At 41.0% G+C, this 16,719-nt stretch overlaps 1 protein-coding gene across 1 annotated transcript; it reads left to right on the top strand.

Moving 5' to 3' along the window:
- The first annotated feature begins 1,453 nt into the window (after positions 1 to 1,453).
- On the top strand, positions 1,454 to 16,246 carry MCM6 (minichromosome maintenance complex component 6). The gene is made up of 17 exons (XM_052793293.1): positions 1,454 to 1,591; positions 2,310 to 2,456; positions 3,014 to 3,124; positions 3,628 to 3,877; positions 4,579 to 4,744; positions 4,831 to 4,976; positions 5,869 to 6,019; positions 6,686 to 6,827; positions 7,820 to 7,961; positions 8,102 to 8,209; positions 8,596 to 8,751; positions 9,798 to 9,926; positions 11,019 to 11,180; positions 12,347 to 12,482; positions 12,597 to 12,764; positions 14,268 to 14,407; positions 14,978 to 16,246. The coding sequence occupies exons 1-17, from the start codon at positions 1,482 to 1,484 to the stop codon at positions 15,089 to 15,091; spliced, it is 2,478 nt and encodes an 825-aa protein (XP_052649253.1). The 5' UTR covers positions 1,454 to 1,481; the 3' UTR covers positions 15,092 to 16,246.
- The last annotated feature ends 473 nt before the right edge of the window (positions 16,247 to 16,719 follow it).

The raw sequence follows: 16,719 nt of genomic DNA, 5'->3' as shown, positions 1-16,719 counted from the left end.
AGGCCAGTTAATTCCAGGTGTATTGGATACCCCTCCACATGAAAGCAAACTATGGCCTGTGCTCTGCTGCCAGAGGGATGGAGGAGAAGACATTGGCAATATTCATTGTGGCACACCGCTTGGCTGCCTTGGACTCCGAGGTTATGAAGTTAGTTCTACTATTTTCTTATTTTCTTTGGATTTAAAAGACCGTGTAAGCACAGGATAAATTGTAAACAGTCGGGCAGTTTTTCTTGGACTTTGCCACCTCTTTAGCCCTTAGCTGTCTTCAAAAGGAAAAAAAAAAACCCACAACAACAACAAAAACTCAAAAGCTACAATTATGTACTAAAGCACAACAGTCTGCATTAAAGCAATACCAGCTTTCAAAAAAGACTAACCCAGCTAGAACCTCTACTCTGACCTCTGCAGTGAACAGTGAGTGAACCAGGTATAATAAGATTCAGCTCTGCACAACAAACCAAATTGCCAGGCAGCCTTTACCATTTTGCAATTAAGACTCTGTTCACGGTATGGCACGTACACCGTAACATGAAATAACACTACTGCAGGAAGCTTGGGCTGCTAGCCCTTTTTAAAGGGTTTCAGAACTGAAAAAGAGTCAGCCCTTAGCTACCTTAATTACAGCAAAATTCCCGGTTTAGGCAGAGATTAATGACTTTGCAGGTGGCAGAGCAATTCTAAGCAATTTTTCATAGATACTGAAACAGTTCCCGCTGGCACGCATCATGTGCCACCAGCTGCTCTTCAGTCACGGCTGTCAGCCACGGCATCGCCTGGCAGAAGTGGCCTTAGACCATCCCGCCCCTCAACGCAACAAACGAGGAGCCAAGCCTCCAAACTAAGGCCTGACCCTCACCTGGCTTAATTTACACCCTTTTCATCTGAGGCTAGTCCCTCAGGCGCAGCCTACCTACTGGGTCTTGTCAGCGAGAAGCTGCCCGAGACGCCTTCCACGCAGGGAGTGGGGGTTTCCACGGCTCCACGTTTCCCCAGCAGCGCCCCGGGTGCACGAGTGGAGTTTTAACTCCGGTTACTGTCGCTGCTCTGCTCACCGCAGCTAAACACCGTGCTGGACGCCTTCCTCCACCACAGGTTTAAGTCCTCCACGGAGTTTACTGACAAAACCAACCCACCAACAGCCCCCACGGCGGTTACAGAAAGCCCAGCGCACGACGGAGGGAGCGGGGTACCGACCAGGCCACCCGCTCCTGCCCGCCTGCCGCCGGAATTTACACTCTAAGCCCCCACCCGGGGCAGGAACCCGCCTCCCGCCACGCCGGGCACGGCCTAGGGCCGCCCCGCCAGACGAACTCGCCTTTGGCGCGAAAACGTCCGCCAGGGCAGCGGGAAGCAGGGGCGGCGGGGCGGGGCTCTGGGGGACGGCGGCCGCCGATTGGCCGGCGAGGCGGCACGGCGGCGCACGTGGGGTGCGCCGTGGCGCGAACCGCTGTGGGGTCGGGGCGGCGGCGGCGGCCGGGATGGATCTGGCGGTGGCGGCGGGGGACGCGGGCGCGGGGCAGCAGCACCAGCAGCTCCGCGATGAGGTGGCCGAGAAGTGCCAGAAGTTGTTCCAGGACTTCTTAGAGGAGTGAGTGAGAGGGGCCGGGCCTGGCGGCGGGCGGGTAGGGCCGCCAGGAGGCGGCGGGCCGCAAGCGCCTCACAGAGGGGGCCGCCATTTGGGTGAGATCCTGTCAGGGCCCGGGCCCTCGTGTTTCAGTCAGAAAAGCTCTCCCGTCGTCTGGGCCCGCCGCTGAGGCGCTGCTCTGCCGTGAGGGGCGTAGGAAGGGAGGGCGGTGCAAAATCCTTCCCAAGCAGCTTTCGATGGGACTTTTGTTAGATGGATTTGGCCCCTTTTACCAAAGTTTTGTGACAGCCACGTTGAAAATCCCTTTCGTGGCTTGGTTGTTATGCCTTAGTACGTCCGACTCCCTACGTTTTGTCTCCCGAGGGACCTTTCAGCAGCAAACAAGGAAACCGTTAACATTACCCTGAGGAACGCAAAATAAAACCCGTTTTGCTGGTGCAGAACGGTTAAACCACGAATAAAATTCTGTGTGGCAAACCAGCTGTATGAAATGCAGATCCAGTGCATCTGTGCTGGGGTGTTCGTAGAACAGATGTAGCAAGGGGGGTGGAAGGAGAAGTATTGTTGGAAAAGACATTTGCAAGGGACTGTGGGATGCCGTTGTTCTCCTGCACGCTCCTTAGCATGTGCAACCCTTTTCCTCTCTTTCTCTCCTGAATTCAGAAGTATTCAATTGCAGCCTGATATGTAACTGTGAAATGTTTTCCTGAACCACTTTCAGGTTCCAGAACTGTGATGGGGAGGTCAAATACTTGCGTGATGCCGAAGAACTGATTCGGCCAGAGCGGAACACATTGATCATAAGCTTTGCGGATTTGGAGCAGTTCAATCAGCAGCTCTCTACCACTGTTCAGGAGGAATTTTACAGGTAAATTGTAGAGATTACCTGAAAGCTGAGCAATGCTGCAGTCTCAGGCCTGTAATGTCTTACGTGTTATGTAAAAAATAAGAAGCTTTCTGTATCCTGGAAACATTTATATTTAAGATTTTTGTTTTTTTACTGCATCAAAAGTTATTTCTTACTGGATTCCTCTCTGGAAACCATTAGTTAACTAGGCAATTGCATTTATTCTGGTAAAGAAGTAGATGGTCAGTGCAGGAATACAGAATAAACAATAGAACTTCTTGCTCTGCAAATATTTTATTGAGCCAGTGGCTTATTTTGAGGATCTACTTCTTAATATAAGGATAAAAGTGTCATAAAATGAGACTTTCAAAAGTCCATTTCAGACAGCAAAGCAAATGGCATTATTATGCAGTAATCTCATATTTAGCATGTTTAGATTAGCTTTTGCGTGTTCTTACATAATGTGGCAGTAAAAGCCAGAATCTGGAAATGTATGATACAAGCCTTTGATGTAGTCTAAAGTAAAGAAGGCGTTTTCATAGCTTCTATAAAATTTGAACTTATTTTCTGTATTTCAGGGTTTACCCTTACCTCTGCCGAGCAGTAAAGACTTTTGCCAGAGACCATGGAAATGTTCCTTCAAACAAGGACTTTTACGTTGCATTCCAAGATCTACCTACCAGACACAAGTAAGATGATTATTAATTCCAGAAACTTCTGCATTTTTACTACTGGGAAGAAAGTGTCAAAGCATACTGAAAACATTTTGGTTATATAGCATGAAATGTACAGTTGACCAATACAATAGTGAAGAAGTTTCCTGATCTTGTGCAGGATATTTTTTGAAACAGTTGTTCATTCGTGAACCAAACTCAGATGCTTACATTCATCATATTCCACAAACAGATGTACCTTCTCTAATTTAAAAAAATGATTTAGATATGTTGCTTTTGAAGTACCAGAGAAGTAACTTTTGCATTGGTTTGACCTTTGGTATTAATCTAAAAGTTCATGTAAAATCATAAAATGAGAATATATTCTAGTAACTTTGTTTCCTTTGTCTGTTACAACTATTCTTTAGTCACAGACTGAATGAAACTATGTTGTGTCGTAGTGCTTGGGTAGTACCCTTGGCATAAAAACGTCAACTCCACTTAAGAATTTAATCCATTTGAATTTCTGTTTTAAACAGAATTCGGGAGCTGACATCAGCAAAAATTGGCTCACTGATGCGTATCAGTGGACAGGTTGTACGTACCCACCCAGTCCATCCTGAGCTAGTAAGTGGAACTTTCCTGTGCCTCGACTGCCAGACGGTGATTAAAGATGTGGAACAGCAATTTAAATACACGCAGCCAAACATCTGCAGAAACCCAGTCTGTGCCAATAGGAGGAGATTCATGCTGGACACAAACAAATCAAGATTTGTTGATTTCCAAAAGGTACAGTGGTGAGGTTGGGGGACGACAACAATGATGTTCCTGTGGTAGTTGAAGGGTGTTGTTTATACTGCTAAACATTGAAGACAGTTAATTGTGGTTCTGTCAACATCAAGACAAGACCTCAAGAAGAGGCACTGGAATTTCTGCAAATGGTTTCTTTCTGTCTACAGAAGGCTTATGTTTAAGCATGGGAAATTACTAATAGTATCAAAGCAGTTTTGTGGCATGGTGTTTATTGTCTAAGCCAGCCACTGAAAACCCACATACTCAAGCCGTTGTTAGTCTTGTGTTGCAGGTACATCATATGTAGTTGTTTTATATGAGTATGAAAAGAGGTGTCTTTTAGTATCTGCAGTGTTTTGCTCTTCCAGATTGATTTACTCTGCCAAATCATCAGCAGTTCACATCCTGCAGTAATATTTTGTGTCAGTCATGTTAACTGGACTCTTCAAGTTGCTTTTCCTAGCCCTCAGAATTGTCATTGTGGCTCCTGTGTATCCTCTTAAGTTTCCCCAAGGCTCCTTAGATACTGATCAGTGAAGGGATTTTTGCTTGTTTGTCTTATTGTAAGAGGAATTTCATGATCAACATGGATGGCAGCAATCAAATACTACTTACTACATTTATTAGCAGCTTAGCTTTTGAAACAGTTTCAAATTTGGTGACATCCGCTAAGTGATTAATATTCTTTCCCTCCCCAGGTTCGCATTCAGGAGACGCAGGCCGAGCTGCCGCGTGGTAGCATTCCTCGCAGCGTGGAAGTGATCTTGCGTGCAGAAGCAGTGGAGTCTGCTCAGGCAGGTGACAAATGTGACTTCACAGGGTCACTGATTGTCGTGCCTGATGTGTCCCAGCTCTCAACACCAGGTTTGTTGCTACCAGTCATGCCCTCAATGATATGTCCTTCCTGCTTGTTCTGGGAACTGCTGTTCTGACTCCCACCCTAATGGCAGGGGTGCGTGCAGAAACCGGCTCCCGGGTGAGCGGGACAGAGGGCTATGAAACTGAAGGCATCCGAGGACTTCGTGCCCTTGGAGTCAGAGAGCTGTCGTACAAGCTAGTCTTTCTAGCTTGTTACGTTGCACCAACAAATCCACGGGTGAGTCTGGAAAGAAAAGAAATTTAAAGGTATTGATGATTTCTGCTCTTTATGGTTTCACCTCAAATTAGGGAGCGGGAATGGGTAAAGCTTTAAACATGTATGTGTACCACCTGCCTCTGCATTTGACTATCTTTATATTCTGATTGGACTTATATAGCAAGTTTTTTTTCTTGTCTTTATTGTTCATAGGAGTTCTCACAGATGTGATTATTTACTTGCCAGTGTTATCAATTTATTCTAAAGAGCTAACTGGTCCATTAATTTCCATTCAACTTTCATCCATTTCTGCAACATTTCCTTTGTCTCCAGGAAATCATATTGCTTCATTTTGTCACAAGGAAAACAGTGATCCTTCCTGTTCCCTCTGGTTTATCACATAACATCTTGGGATGTTATTACAACATAATAAGTAATACTGACTATGGCTGGGTTTTAGCGTGATATGATATTTTAATCTATAATTCTGCTAGCAGCTTCACCGTCACATAGGATAAAAATAGCATCTGTCATTTTCTTGGTGTAGGAGTTTCCTGCCGCATTCTAGAGTAAGAAAGACCTTGTAAGTTCCAGTTAATGAAGAATGCTTACAAATGCAAATTTTACTCAAAGGAAGCGTACTGGTTTACTCTCTTTAATCTCTAGACAAGCATCTGTCCTGGGTTTTTCTCACTAACTGAAGTTACACTCCATTGCTTTTGCCCCCTAGGAAATTGTATGTTGGTTTTTAAAAGGTGTAAGGTGATGAGCTTCCTTAGCCTAAGGTCAGTTTTTCTGAATGTGTTCCTCCCATTCAGCTTACAGAGCAATTTTTTGTAACCTCCTGTCTGCAGTGCTCACGTTCAGTAGTGACCATGTTACTAGTTTTATTTTTTTAATTTTCTTTGTTTAGTTTGGTGGAAAGGAGCTCCGAGATGAAGAACAGACTGCAGAAAGCATTAAAAACCAAATGTCTGTGAAAGAGTGGGAAAAGGTTTTTGAAATGAGCCAAGATAAGAACCTTTACCATAATCTGTGCACCAGCCTTTTCCCCACTATCCATGGTAAGAGTCCAGTTGTTGCCTCAGAGAGGCAAGATTTCACTTGTGAAAATATTAATTGTTTTTGCTGTCCGTGTGGTGCTATTTTGGAAAAGCTTGAAAGCCCTATGCCAACTACCACAAACTCCCCTCCAGCACTGGTTATGCTAGAAAAGGAGAATCTATTTCCTGAGTACTTGCTGTGTTTAATCGTTAAGGCCTGTAAGACTAGTCAAAATGGTTGGGTTTGCTATTGGTTGATCTACTACTAAACCTACAGCTGACAGTTGGATATAAGCTCTATTTTATATGGGCTTCCCTCAAAAGATTTAAGGGTTCCAAGTATTTGTATGCTGTTGTGTATGTATGTGTGTATGTATGTTTGCAGTTGTTTCTGGCTCAGAGCTAGTTTGAGGACTTGTGTTTGTTATGTCTGAAAAGTTTGATTGGCTGAATTTGGTCCATATTCTGAGCCTCTGTAGCATAAAGGAATTCAGCCGCTTTCAGAGTCATTCTTCCATGAAACTGTATCAAGCACATAAATGCAGTTTTAGTGAATGTTTAGCAAATAAGTAAATTCTGAGTGGGTGTGCCCAAATGCTCTAAAATTCTAGTGGGCTGAAGTTTTTTTAAATAGGAAAAATGTGGTGTTTTCTTTGGATTTTTAGTCGAGTGTCTTTTCTGGGGCAGGTAATGATGAAGTGAAACGTGGGGTCCTGCTGATGCTTTTTGGAGGAGTTCCTAAGACCACTTCAGAAGGCACTTCATTGCGTGGGGACATCAATGTTTGTGTTGTTGGTGATCCAAGTACAGCCAAGAGTCAATTTCTAAAGTAAGCATCTCATTAAAACCCAGTTTTTAAATATTGTCCAGAGTGACTAGAGCTGTAAATGTGTACTGTGCCTTTTCTATGTTAAACAGAGGAAAAGGAAGTAAAATAGTTAAGAATATTTTCCAGGAATTGTTTGGATGTGGTTGAAGTACTTGAACAGGGCTGAAGCAAAGTCAACAAGTCCCTGTAGTAATAACGAAGAATGAATTAAGACTCTTTTGTTGTTCTTTATGTAGTTACGAAAATATGAATTTCCATATATTTTCAAAAGACATTGAATATTAAAACTACAAAATTTATTGCACATCTGAAAATATCAGAGATGGATGAAATAATGATTTTTTTTTCTCCCCCTTTTTTAGCTTAGTCTAAATTGGTAGGACCCAACACTTTGGACAAATAGACAACTATTAGCCCTGAAAAATAATTATGAAATAATTATGTTTTATGCTACATCTTCTATTATAATGACTTTTTATTGGAAATTCTATTTAATATGGTTTTATTTCATCGTGCTGTTCATTTACCTCTGCATCGTTCTCCATGAAGCTGAGGTCCTTGCAGAGAGTACACTGCAACTCTGTGTAGAGGCACCACAAAAGCTGCCTTAGGCTGCCTGTGGTCAGTCTCACTGCTTCCTGCTATAAAGCCATTTGTTCCCTTGTGCTGACATTTACCTGACCCGTAAGGAGCTGTGTTAGCTTGTGAAGTTAGCAGAAAACTTGTGGGAAGAGGTCTGGATTATTTTTTCTCCTGGTGTCATCATGGGTGAATAACAGACCTGTGACAGACTGCAGTTAGATAAGAATTAGTTTCCAAGGCTTGCTCAAACATCATTAGAGGTGGGAGGGCCTACCTAAACATTAATTGGTTCCTGAAGGAAGCAACAAGTCCTGGCCTGAGAGGTTGAAAGCAGCACTGCATTTATCTTGTTTCTGCAGGTTTTAATCTGACTTTTTACGTTTGTTCTTCACTGTTATGTCTCTCCATAGGCATGTGGACGAGTTCAGTCCTCGTGCTGTATACACCAGTGGAAAAGCCTCCAGTGCTGCTGGTCTAACAGCGGCTGTTGTAAAAGATGAAGAGTCTCATGAATTTGTCATTGAAGCTGGAGCACTGATGCTGGCAGATAATGTGAGTCCAGGAACTCGAGAGGTTTCTGCATCCCTGGAATGGTTTTGATTAATGATGAAGATCCTCACATTGTCTTAATGATGCTTTTTTTCCAAAAGTGATTGAATTTGGGTGACTTATTTTTTATTCTTCCACTGCAGGGGGTTTGTTGCATTGATGAATTTGACAAAATGGACGTGCGGGATCAAGTAGCCATTCATGAAGCAATGGAGCAGCAGACTATATCCATTACTAAAGCAGGAGTAAAGGTAGCTTTTGCTATTCCTCTGGTTGTGTAGTCTGTAACCTTGAAGTAACCTGAAAAGACGATATAGATTCGTGTGTGTTTGTAGAAGTAAAGTATGTATTTCCACTATTAAAAACAGGGTGCTGTGAAAAGCAGTTTTAAGGGCTTGTTTCAGTATTGTTGGCAAGAGTGTGACAATGTTAAAATATTGATTCATCAAACTGTCCTGGGGCAGAGACTTGGTTAGAAAGGGCTGGTTAGAAGAGTTCGGGCTCTTTTGAGGAGTGATTGTTGTAATACCTCTGTTGAAACTCCATCTAAAAGATGTTATGCTGACCCATTGGAATTGCAATGAGTTGGTTTAGCAAGTGGTCACAGATAGCATTCTTTCTTTTTTTTTATTGTCAGGCTACCCTGAATGCCAGGACCTCCATTTTGGCTGCAGCAAACCCAGTTGGCGGGCGTTATGACAGATCCAAGTCACTGAAACAGAATATAAACCTGTCAGCTCCCATCATGTCTCGCTTTGATCTCTTCTTCATCCTTGTGGATGAATGTAATGAGGTAATTTTAAGGAATTGTAGAATAATTTATGTCAGAAAAGACCTCTGGAGGTCTAGCCTAAAGCAGATCATTGAGAACAGGTTGCCAAGACCTTGACCTGGTAAGTTTTGAGTATCTCCAAGGATGGAGATTCTACAGCCTCTCTAGGCCCCTATGACAAGTCTCATGTGTTTAAGAAATGATAATAACTTTTATATCTAATCAGAGTTTCTTATGGTTCAGTTTGTGTGAGTTGCCTCTTGTCAATCTGTACTTCTAAGGACAATCTGGCTCCATCTCTATACTTGCTGATGAGGCAGTTGCTTTCTTTTTAAGCTGAACAGTCTCAGCTCTTTCAGCCTCTCCTCATACATCATGTGCTTCTGCCCTCTGACCGTCTTGGTGGCCCTCTGGAATCTTAGGTGAAGCTGATCTTGTGAGAGCGTCTTGCTTCTGCTTTTCTTCTGTCTGCGAAGTTAGAAACTGGCAGTACAAATTTTAACATGCTCTGCTGAATACAAGGATACTGCCTTTTCATCTTGTAGTGATTTGACCTGCAAACTTAACACCATTAGTCATTTTTACAAATTGCTGGTCACTGAGGCTAAGCTGCTACCACCTGTCTGTGTGGTGTTTGCCTTGGGAACGCATGAGATACAGAGATTAATGCTGGTTCAGCCCTATTCTGTCTACTGTTTTGCTCAGAGTGATTATCTAATTGAAAAGGGACTGATGAAAGAGACAGAGTAGGCTGAAAAGGAAGAAAGCAGTTCCCACGCTGCAGAGTGCTGCTTTCTGCCTGTTCTATGGCTAACTTGTAACCCAGGAGAGTTCCAAGAGTTTATAAATCCTAAAACTGTCTTTTATCCCTTCTCTGCTATGTTTCCTTGTATTAAAAACCTCCAGGGCATTCTCTTGGATCTTCTGGCAGAGAGTCTGGCTTCTGGAAAGACTAGCTCTGCCATGAGGAGTACAAGTGAGGGAAGGGAGTGGGAAGGAAGAATATAGCTGTTGTTTTGATATTTGGCTGATGTTGTGAAAGTGGTCTGACAGCAATAATGTCCCAGGTTACAGATTATGCCATTGCCAGGCGCATAGTGGATCTGCATTCCAGAGTAGAAGAATCTGTCGATCGTGTCTATTCATTAGATGATATCAGAAGGTATCTGCTATTTGCAAGACAGTTTAAACCAAAGGTAATTTTACGTTCTTGTATAAGTTGTTCTGTATGAGGAGGTCCAAAGGAATAGTCATTCTGTATCATGCTTTTTTCCAGCAAATACAAAGACAGTTAGTGTAATGTTCTCTCAAGAAAGGAGCCGTAAACTCAGTTGTTATCTAGAAACATAACATGTTTTGGAGCCATGTACTCTTTTTTTGAACTCCAGAAACCCAGTGAGCCCAGCTGAGACTATGTTATATAATCAGTAGTCTTAACTGCTTTGGTGGCAGTTCTTAACCTCTGTCTAGAATGATTGAGGGGTCATTTCATAGCTTTCTCATACCTCAAGAGCATGGCTTATTCAACACGGCTGCCGCAGAGATTTTTGTATTTTAGTGACTTATTGCTTAATCAGGCAATTTGTTTGTTTTTATTTTAAAAGGGTATTGTTCCTCAATATTCCTTTGCTTGCTTTGTGGTAAAATACAGAACATGGGAAACCACTCTAAGTACAAATTTATGTGGTCTATCCAAGTAGCAGCTTGGCTGGGCTGTGTGTTAGATTTTTCAGAAGTTCTTCTAATGGAGTACTCAAATGGAAGGAGAGGACACCCTCCCTTACAGAGTTTTGAAAACTCCCATTTCATTTCCACGTGGTGGGGAGTTTGTTTTCCAGCTGGATCTGTGTATGTGCAGATAGACTCAGGTTAAAAAGCATGTACACAAAGCTGTAGTTAGTGTTAGTATGTGAAGTGTATGCTTGTGTGTCTTCTTGCATGCAGAATGAAAGGTAAATAAACATAGAACAATCTAGCAGAGACATGCATGAATTTTGCCTGGAAGCAAGTCAGTGGAACATAAAAATAGAAATTATCAAAAATTTGCTGTAAAATAATTATGTGTCAATGTACTTATACTTACTGTAATATCATTGTTACTGTAATTATTACAATATAATTATAATATGATTGTCATTATATTTATGTATAGTATGTGTGGTAGTATAGAATATTTCAGAGAAAAGCAGCTAGTAGAGAAAAGTCTTGGAACTGTCAATCTAATGCATGAAGCACAAACTTTAATACTTTTAACATGGCAAACTGTCATACTGTCTTATGTCACAAAGATATCTAAGGAGTCTGAGGACTTTATAGTGGAGCAGTATAAAAGACTACGGCAGCGTGATGGCTCTGGAGTGACAAAGTCATCCTGGAGAATCACAGTGCGACAGTTGGAAAGTATGATTCGGCTGTCTGAAGCTATGGCCCGTATGCACTGCTGTGATGAGGTATCAGGTTTTTGATTAAAGTTTGTATAAATGTTTATATAAATGTTGTGGGATTACTGGCATTGCTATTTGACTATGGTATTGTATATATTTAAATCCTGTGGGTGAGGAGGAGGGCTTGGATCATGTTTTCACTTGTGATGTGGTCATACTTGGTCTGAATTTGTATGCTGGAAATACTGTTTTTAAGGTATGCTATGTAAAACAGAGATCAGCTGGTCCAAACTGAACATGCATGTTTTTTTATTAGTTGTATCAGCACTCTTAGCCTGTTACCTGTCAAATCGTGACAAATAGGAAGAAAAATCATCTGTTAGCATCAGCCAGGGCTGTTGTCAGTCTTTCCTAATCTTGCATAGTAGCTCTTTTCCGTCTGCAATCTAAAAAGCTAAAGTTCATCAGAGTATCTGAACGTCCCTAAGAGTACCTGTATTTGTGATCTGAGCTCCACCTCACGTCAACTAATGTTGAAGTGTATACTGCGTTATGGCTACTAACTGTGGTATGACTATTACCCATCTAGTCCCTGCTTTAAAACTCAGCAGGCTTTTTGAGAGGTTGTTTAGGGGTTACGTGACACATACAGTGATAGAAACTTGCTCACTGGTTGTGTAAAAAGGACACCCATTGGGTTCTTTTTAACTAAATTCAGCTTGTAAAGAAACAGATATCTTCTAACTTACAGCTCAGCTAGAGGTGATTTTTCCAGTTTCTGCTCTTCAATTCTGGAGGAAAGTATCGTTAATTACAGAGGTGATTTTTCCAGTTTCTGCTCTTCAATTCTGGAGGAAAGTATCATTAATTACATTTTTTTTCATATTGTTTCTGTTCAGACACATTTCTGTCATGGTTCTTGCTCCGCTGATCTTTCTTCAAAATGTTCTTGGCTTAAGTAAAAATTTTATTGATTCGACATGATCGCTAGAGCCTGAAAGATTCATCAGGCTGCTTATTCCCTCCATAACCTTGTGTGAACTCAGAGTACTTGTAGTGGGATATAGTTTGACTTGCAGACTCTTTACTGCTTAGCATTACTCAGGTGAGATGGGTAGACAGACCCTTTGTCAGAGTCAGGGGTGAGTTTCTGGAGTTACTGGGAAAAAAAAAATTTAACACTAGAAGAGCCACCATGCCTATTTAATATATCTTTTCCAAATCTTCCCCAGGTTCACCCAAAACATGTGAAAGAAGCTTTCAGGCTTTTAAATAAGTCCATCATTAGGGTTGAGACTCCTGACATCAATTTAGACCAAGATGATGAACAGCAAATTGAGGATCAAGAGGACCAAGATGGCGTCAATGGTAAATTACTTGTAAAGAATTTTTTCAAAGGGGAAAGTACTTCCAGCCTGGTGTGCACCACCACAAACAGTTAAAAGATGTTACAGATTTAAACCTGGGCATGTGTCCAAATAGGTGAGGCAGAAGCTGCAGCTGGGGTCAATGGTCTTGTGAATGGGATCAATGGCCATGCTGAGGACATGAACAAGGATGCTGCACCCAAAGCTTCTCTTAGACTGGGCTTCTCTGAATATCGACGAATTTCTAATCTCCTGGTGCTGCATCTCAGGAAAGCAGAAGAAGGTAAGAATTTGTTTATTAAAAAGATGGCAGACCCTGAGTTCAGAGAGCAACTGTTACTACATCTCATGCTGTTGCACTTGGGATTTTCACTCCTGCTGAGACACCAAACTTGTTAGGTCAGGTGTGAACGCGTACACATGTGTCTATACTACATCTGATGATACAAACATGACTTCTTGGACTTTCTAGCTCTGGTGTCTTAGTCATTTGTCAAAACCTGGTAAGTTGAGGAGCATGTCAACAGAGCAGATCCAGAAAAGGATTTGTAGGATATGGTGGTTTAACGTAGTAGAAGAGTCAGTAGCAATGAAAACTGTAGCAAGAGCTTTAATGTATGCCAGCAACCACAGCCTAAAGTATATACTTAACCAGGATGTGCCCAATGGCTGCATCATTTCTTGGGGAGATGAAATAGTTCAGTTGCAATGAGGCTACTTGTCGTGGTTTAACCCCAGCCAGCAACTAAGCACCACACAGCTGCTCACTCACTCCCCGCCCCCCCCCCCCAGTGGGGTGGGGGAGAAAATTGGGAAAAGAAGTAAAACTCGTGGGTTGAGATAAGAATGGTTTAATAGAACAGAAAAGAAGAAACTAAGAATGATAATGATAATACTAATAAAACGACAACAGCAATAATAAAAGGATTGGAATGTACAAATGATGCGCAGTGCAATTGCTCACCACCCGCCGATCGACACCCAGTTAGTCCCCGAGCCACGATCCCCTGCCCCCACTCCCCCCAGTTTCTATACTAGATGTGACATCCCATGGTATGGAATACCCCGTTGGCCAGTTTGGGTCAGGTGCCCTGGCTGTGTCCTGTGCCAGCTTCTTGTGCCCCTCCAGCTTTCTCGCTGGCTGGGCATGAGAAGCTGAACAATCCTTGACTTTAGACTAAACACTAAGCAACAACTGAAAACGTCAGTGTTACCAACATTCTTCTCATACTGAACTCAAAACGTAGTACTGTACCAGCTACTAGGAAGACAATTAACTCTATCCCAGCTGAAACCAGGACACTACTCCTGTAATGAAATGCAACAGTTGTCTCATAGCATATACCAATGCTACGAAGTTTTTGGAAGGGTGCGGAGGCTACAATATCTGTTCAAAATGCTGAGTCTGTGTAGAAGGATGACTTCTTTGGCTTTGTGTGACAGTGATTTTCTTTTGCACTTGTTTAGAGGAAAGTTGTATGAGTCCTTACAACTGCTTTTTCTTGAAGCTGAAGGCTGCTGTTATTGCTCATTTAATTTGTAAGCCACTTGGATGCATAGAACTGAAAGCTTCAATTCTCAGTCTAAATATCTCCAATTAAACCATGATACAACAGCCTCCTGCACAAAACATGATTATTTAAGAAACCTAAGAAAGTCTCATGTTTCTTAAACATCTTAAAAAGCATCTCTTCAGCATTTTAAATGTTAACATGTAAATCCTTTCTCTTACGGTTTGAATGGTATCTTACTGCTGCTGTGTGTATGCAAATTATTTTCTTTGCAGAAGAGGACGATTCGTCATTGAAGAAGAGTGAACTTATTAATTGGTATCTAAAGGAAATTGAATCTGAAATAGAATCTGAAGAAGAACTAATAAATAAAAAGAAGATCATAGAGAGAGTCATTCACCGACTTACGCATTATGTATGTATAGGGATGTGTGGATAGTGAAAAAGGGTTTTAACTTCTATAGGGCAATGATTCATTTTTAATAGAACACATTCCTAATTTGAGAAATATGTTTTGTGCTTCCGTGTTATTGACTGAAATAAATTAGAGATGTGTGTAAGTAAAAGTCCAAAGCGCTATATTACGTCCCTATAGAAGTGTAAGTAATATTTTCCTGTATTTCTATAGTGTTAGTTATACATTAGGATACAGAAATATAAACAACACTTTATTCAATGGATAGCTTTAAGTAACGGGGGCACTGGAGCAGTTTGGAGGAAGAAGTGTGAAAATATAAAATACTTCTCACTTTTAAAGGTACAAAACCACTAGACTGAAGTGTTCCCAGAAAGCATACAACATATAAGAGATTTCCACTGAACATAATTGTTAAGATTAGGAACCTGTTAAAGAGGGAGTTTACAATTAAAAGGGTTAAATAATACATCAATAAGAGGTGCTACCAGTATAAAAAGGAGATACCTTTCAAAAAGTAAAGACAAACCTTTCTGTTCTTGTTTGAATACAAATTTTTGTCTGTTGCAGGACCACATTCTGATAGAACTGTCCCAGTCGGGACTGAGAGGATCCGGAGAAGAGGAGACTTTTGATGAAGACCCATACCTGGTTGTCAACCCAAACTATCTGCTGGAAGACTAAGGGCTGAGAACTGGGTTGTAGAGCTGACTAGTTACATGTTGGAAAATGCATTCTTTTCTTGCAAGGGTTGCTGTATAGCTAACTTCTTAAATTCTGATGAATGCTTTACTATGGAATGCACCAGTGTGCGGTTAGTAATATATGATTGCTCATTTACACTGAGCATACCTGGAAAATCTTTAAAGAAAGGACACACTTATATACTAGTTTCGTTATTAATTCTGAGTTTCAATGCCATTATCCAGATGCAGAGGAGAATCAGTCAGTAGCCCTTTTCACCATCAAGCTATATAGGTGCTTCTGTTTTGAATGAGAGGAATTTTGCATTGTTCTTCTATTGTATTTAGTAGACTTTTTATGCTATAGGTTTTTACTGTTTTTCTTATTAACATAAATAAAAGATCATTAAATGTCTGGAGATGTCTGGGGGTGGATTTGTTGTCACTCATATGTGGGATTGCTATTTTCTATGCCTATGCTTTGAGGCTGAAAACATAGTGATCTAAATGTTTAATGTCTTAAGAAAGATTAAATTTCGTGGATGACAGATGCTGTTTTTTAAGAAGTTTTTTTTAACTTCCAGTAATGGATAATGAGAAACTCTGATTGCTTCTCTTTCTTTTTAGATGGACTAAAGATGTGTATGCTCCTGTTGCATATGTAAAATAGAAAATTGAAAATAGCCAAGCCCAAAGCAAGACTTTAAGTCAGGAGGTCAGAAACCCCCATCTTGATGAATGTCTTGACTTGTAAATGAATTGAAAACTGCCATAATTTGTGAGGGATTTTTAAGACTATATTTGTAAACTTGTTTGTAGATTTTTCTACGAGAAAATTTTACTTAAATTTCTGTTGTTCTCAATTATTTGCTGTATGCTATAGGATTATTAAGTAATCTATTAAGAATTAAAAATACGTGGAATATTTGTCTTGTCAACCTGATACTGGCACCTAAGAAACATTTGTAATAGCATGAAAGCTACAAAAGCTATATATTTTAAGTATAAATAGTGTGAAATAACTGTTTCTGAAGCAGGTCCAGAAACGGAGCTGATTTGTAAGACAGTCGTCCTTTTCCTGTTAATGTCTCCCAGCTTTGGAGAGATATGCCTGAGTCTAACTAAGCATATCATTAAAGATAACAGTTATATTTAAGGAATGGAAGGAATTGTAAATATTTGTCACCAACAGCACTACCACATCACTGGGCACTAGCTCACTAACTGCAGTAAATTCTCTCCACTAATTTCTTACATAAACTGCATCTTGGCAAATGCTACATTTCATGAAAAATTGCTTCCCACCTGCAACAACAGTTTCATGTTATTCTATATTGTTCATTTACTTTCAAAATAAGGACAGGAAGATGTTTGTACTTCATTATGTGTTTTCCCCTCCACCCAATCTTTGTTTGATAATAAATATTCTTCACATGGGAGAAAGTATTCTTTTTCTGCTTCTCTTTCCCCAGTTCTATATTCTTCATAGGCTAGGAGGAGTTATCCGAGTTAACACTGCTCTGCTGCAAAATAAGCAGCAGGTGGTGCTGTAAAGTTCGTATTCAAACTTGTTATTCAAACATCGTGGAATAAAAAGAAGAGTACACTTAGTTGTTCAGAACGGTAAGC

Source organism: Harpia harpyja, chromosome 7, assembly GCF_026419915.1.
Source record: "Harpia harpyja isolate bHarHar1 chromosome 7, bHarHar1 primary haplotype, whole genome shotgun sequence".
Taxonomy (NCBI): Eukaryota; Metazoa; Chordata; class Aves; order Accipitriformes; family Accipitridae; genus Harpia; species Harpia harpyja.
The sequence above is the reverse complement of the archived record's forward strand: the minus strand, read 5'-3'. Positions and strand labels throughout refer to the sequence as shown.

Coding starts and splice junctions, on each gene's coding strand:
- MCM6 (XM_052793293.1), top strand. CDS start 1,482: ATGGATCTGGCGGTGGCGGCGGGGGACGCGGGCGCGGGGCAGCAGCAC. Junction 12,483..12,596: donor GGACCAAGATGGCGTCAATG/GTAAATTACTTG, acceptor GTGTCCAAATAG/GTGAGGCAGAAGCTGCAGCT. Junction 12,765..14,267: donor TCTCAGGAAAGCAGAAGAAG/GTAAGAATTTGT, acceptor TTTTCTTTGCAG/AAGAGGACGATTCGTCATTG.